The sequence below is a fragment of the Histoplasma capsulatum genome, genomic scaffold (assembly GCF_000149585.1).
Source record: "Histoplasma capsulatum NAm1 scaffold_2 genomic scaffold, whole genome shotgun sequence".
Taxonomy (NCBI): Eukaryota; Fungi; Ascomycota; class Eurotiomycetes; order Onygenales; family Ajellomycetaceae; genus Histoplasma; species Histoplasma mississippiense.
In genome coordinates, this window is record NW_001813981.1 from 2,682,770 (window position 1) to 2,686,275 (window position 3,506).

Here is a 3,506-nt window from a genome sequence, read left to right on the forward strand (position 1 = left end):
TGCTCATTTCATTTGCAGCTTGACACTTTTTTTTGTTCCGGGTCATCTTCCCCATTTTTGGGGGAGTTGGAGACGTAGAAGTTGAATGGAATTCCTCGTTGTGCTCGCCTGAAAACTGTGTCTGAAGCGGCTGCGCATCAGATTGAGCAACTACAATTTCGTGTGCGGATTCCACCTCCCCGCCTGTTCGTTCGTTTTCTATCCGCTCCATTTCTTTTAGAAATGTATCCTCCCAGGCGCCCTCCTCTTCAGCCAACATGTTTGCTGAATTTTTATTCAGGACTTCCTCCGAAATTCCATTTGCTTGTAATTTGTTTCTTCCTGGCATATGGTCTCTGTCGGACGATTCCTTTTCCTCTGCGGGGTTAGGTTCTTCTCTAGGTGCATTTGCCTCACATTTATCTTGAATCGACTCGTATTTATTTAACGAGTCATCGTTTTGATTTGATGGTACTTCTGTAACAGAACTATGCTTCATAGATTTGCCATTTTTAATGTTTCCATGTACCTCAAGTATCTCGGCATCCGCATAACTTCCAATTGGGGGCCCTGTTTCTCTTTCTAATACCCCAGGACCAGGTTCACTTATCGACGAGATGCGTAAGGCATTCCGAGGTGGTAATGGGGGAGGAGTGCGTTTGGGAATGGTAATAAGCCGAGCACGGGCGAAAGACGGGCTGGTAGGATGAGCTGGGCTCAACACTCCAGGGAGAGATTGATCCTGAATAACGACGGATCCTCCCCGGTTGGAGGTAGGCGGCATACTTTCGACTCTAGAAGAGTTACCCACGTACGAGATATGGTGATTCACCGATGGTACCCTTTTAAAACTATCTGAAAAAGGCCGGCGAGTCCCTGGTGGAGTGGTTGGGGGAGTGTTTGGGGGTTGCTGATAGACGAAATCGTCCGTCTGTGTGCCTCTGTCAGCGCTTGCAGTGCTCTGGACGCTGCTCCGCCAACTAGCCCTCGGAGAACTCTCAATACTCGATCTTGAAAATCGATTGTGTAATGGGCTCGACGGACTGGGTCGGAATTCAAACATATCAGCACTGGCTATGCGCTTCGTTCCGGCTTCTCGAATTAGTACACCCTCTTTTTCTAACGCCATGACGCCAAACGGATCCTGATCCTCAGGCTGGGGAATACCGAATATATCGGTTTCCACATCAGCATCTCCAGGGGCTTCACCTGGAGGTGGAAGCATTGTCTCATCAACATCGGTATCGCCCTGAGCTGCCTTTATTGTCTCCATTAATGTTCCTATTGAGGATGGCGGATGCCTTCCTTTACCCGCTAAAATATCAGCCACACCGATTCGCTCACCATAGAAACGCTCGTTTTCGTCACTCCTCTCGATTACGATCGTACCATCTACTTGAGCCCCTGCATACAACCCCCTGCTCTTGACATATGTCCACACCGGAGCCCGTCGCTTGTGTACCTCAGAGTCCATCACACCTCCCACACCAAACGGGCCAGCAGCAGCGCTGACTTCCCCGCCAAGTGTACATCGTACCGCTTTGAAAGCCTCTAACGCCTCGTAAGTATTGATGACAACCACGCAATCGTAGATATCGGCGCCAGCCAGAAACCCAAGTCCTGCGGTATGCAACATGATTCCTGACGGAGGACTCCATTTTCCCGTTTCCTTGACCCTCGCGACAAGAATCCCGCTACCTCCAGCTCCACTCAGCCAAAGGCCTGTTCTCATTGCTGTAAATATTGCCAAGCCCTTAGCTTGCTTGATAACAGCAGACGGTATCTTTTTTACAACCCTTTGTTTCCCCTTTGGTCTGTCAATAGTGTCCGTGTTGTTTTCCCCAGTATCCTTGTATCCCTCACCTCCATCTTCAGAAGTTGTACGCGGACTTGTCCCGTTCGTCGCCTCGCTCTCATTGTCGATCTGCGTATAGAATCCATCTTTGCAGAAGCTTCGCAATATACGAGCTGCCTTATCACTTTCCTTATCCAGAGTTGGGGGCCAGAAAGCCTCCGCACCGAGTTTGTTCGACAGGCGATTCACCGGGGGACCAAGCTTGTCCAAAGTATCCCAGCCCTTGTAATATCCGCGCTTCGAATATCCTTTCGTCTTTGCCATTTGATGCGGCATTGTCCCCTTCGTTGCTCGCCGATTGTAATCGGAGCCAAATATAGGGGCCGAAAGGGTGTTTGCTCAAACCCCATGGACACTAGTAGTCAAGAAGTCAAACGCGTTTGGTGTTCAAGGAGTAGTGGGAAACAAAAGATGCGCTCTTATCCGGAAAGGCGAAAACTTGGGGGAAATGTTTAACTTTGGGAAGGCTGGGAGCCCGTTCGGAACCTCGAAGTTTAAATAACCCGACAAATCTGTGCCTCGCAGTGACTTTTACTGAGGATAAGTAGGTTTCCCAAAAAATAATTATGTCAAATAAGGGATAGTAGGTATCTATACAGGGAGTACAAATTATGGAAACAGACCCACCAAGGGAAATCCTCACCAAGCTCTTCAGGCACTTGTAGGCTGGTAATTTAGTTGGGTTATATTACAACAAAAGGTGATTGATCATGTTTTACTATCAATGTAATCTCCCAATGAAACATCTCTACCAAGATGTTGGTTGCGGTCGAGCCTTTCATACAAGTTTCTTCACGGTCAGTTTTTCAAGGTCGGTTCGATGTTTTCAGCCGCCAACGGAGAATCAGGAAAAAAAAGAAATAGAGAATCATTCCAGATATTGTACGGAGGATTCAACAGGCAAAAATGCAACTATTGCGTAAGTCCGGGATATCCGGGAAGAGTTGGCTGGCTCGGCTCCATCTCAACGTTCTTGATCACAGTTCGTTCCCACTTTTACATCTGGACTTCCTTAGGGCTGGCGGGTTCACGTGCACTGGGAGAGCTCCTAACAAAGTTGAACTGAACGGCAAGAAGGATGTCATTTTATATACTAAAATTTTTGAACATCCCAGAATCCCAAACGATTGGAAAACACTGTTTTACCAGTTAAAATATTTCCGCCACTTTTTCAGAAACCGACTGGCCGCCATCAAGCGCATCCGCCTGCCGCCGAAGCATCTCTGCCCTCAGTTTCTCAAACGCACGCTGGATCCTCTCCTTTGACTCAGGGTCCTTCCCTATTGTCCTCCGGGCGGAATAAACGCCAGTGATAAGTCCCGTTTCTCCACCCATAAACAACCCCCCAGCTGCGAACAATGTAAACATCGCCATGTCGCTGAGTATTGTGGGTCGGAGCAGAGGGCTCAGATCAGGAACCGGCTCTTGTCCAAAGTAGATACGAAGGAATTGTTAGTTCAAACCTATCAAATAATCCCTAAGGAAGATCTTCTTTTTTTCATCTTTGTCATCCCTACCTAGCCTGCCGCTTGCAAACTGCACATGACTGGGCCTCTCCATTAACCTTGAATGTATTGGATATATTCATCCGCCTTCGCCGGACCCGCAAACCCAACCATATCCCAGCCCAATACCAACGACAGTACCGACGGCAGTGTGTGTTGCTAGCTTC

General features: G+C 48.2%; 2 protein-coding genes across 2 annotated transcripts; both read right to left on the reverse strand.

The window, feature by feature from the left end:
* Positions 1-272: 272 nt before the first annotated feature.
* On the reverse strand, positions 273-2,110 carry HCAG_02864 (conserved hypothetical protein; the record flags this gene model as incomplete). Its single annotated transcript, XM_001542643.1, has 3 exons — positions 273-335; positions 509-1,260; positions 1,369-2,110. The coding sequence occupies 3 exons, from the start codon at positions 2,108-2,110 to the stop codon at positions 273-275; spliced, it is 1,557 nt and encodes a 518-aa protein (XP_001542693.1).
* An 873-nt stretch (positions 2,111-2,983) lies between these two features.
* On the reverse strand, positions 2,984-3,169 carry HCAG_02865 (predicted protein; the record flags this gene model as incomplete). The annotated part of the gene is made up of 1 exon (XM_001542644.1): positions 2,984-3,169. One exon carries the CDS (start codon positions 3,167-3,169, stop codon positions 2,984-2,986), a length of 186 nt encoding a protein of 61 aa, XP_001542694.1.
* Between the last annotated feature and the right edge of the window lie 337 nt (positions 3,170-3,506).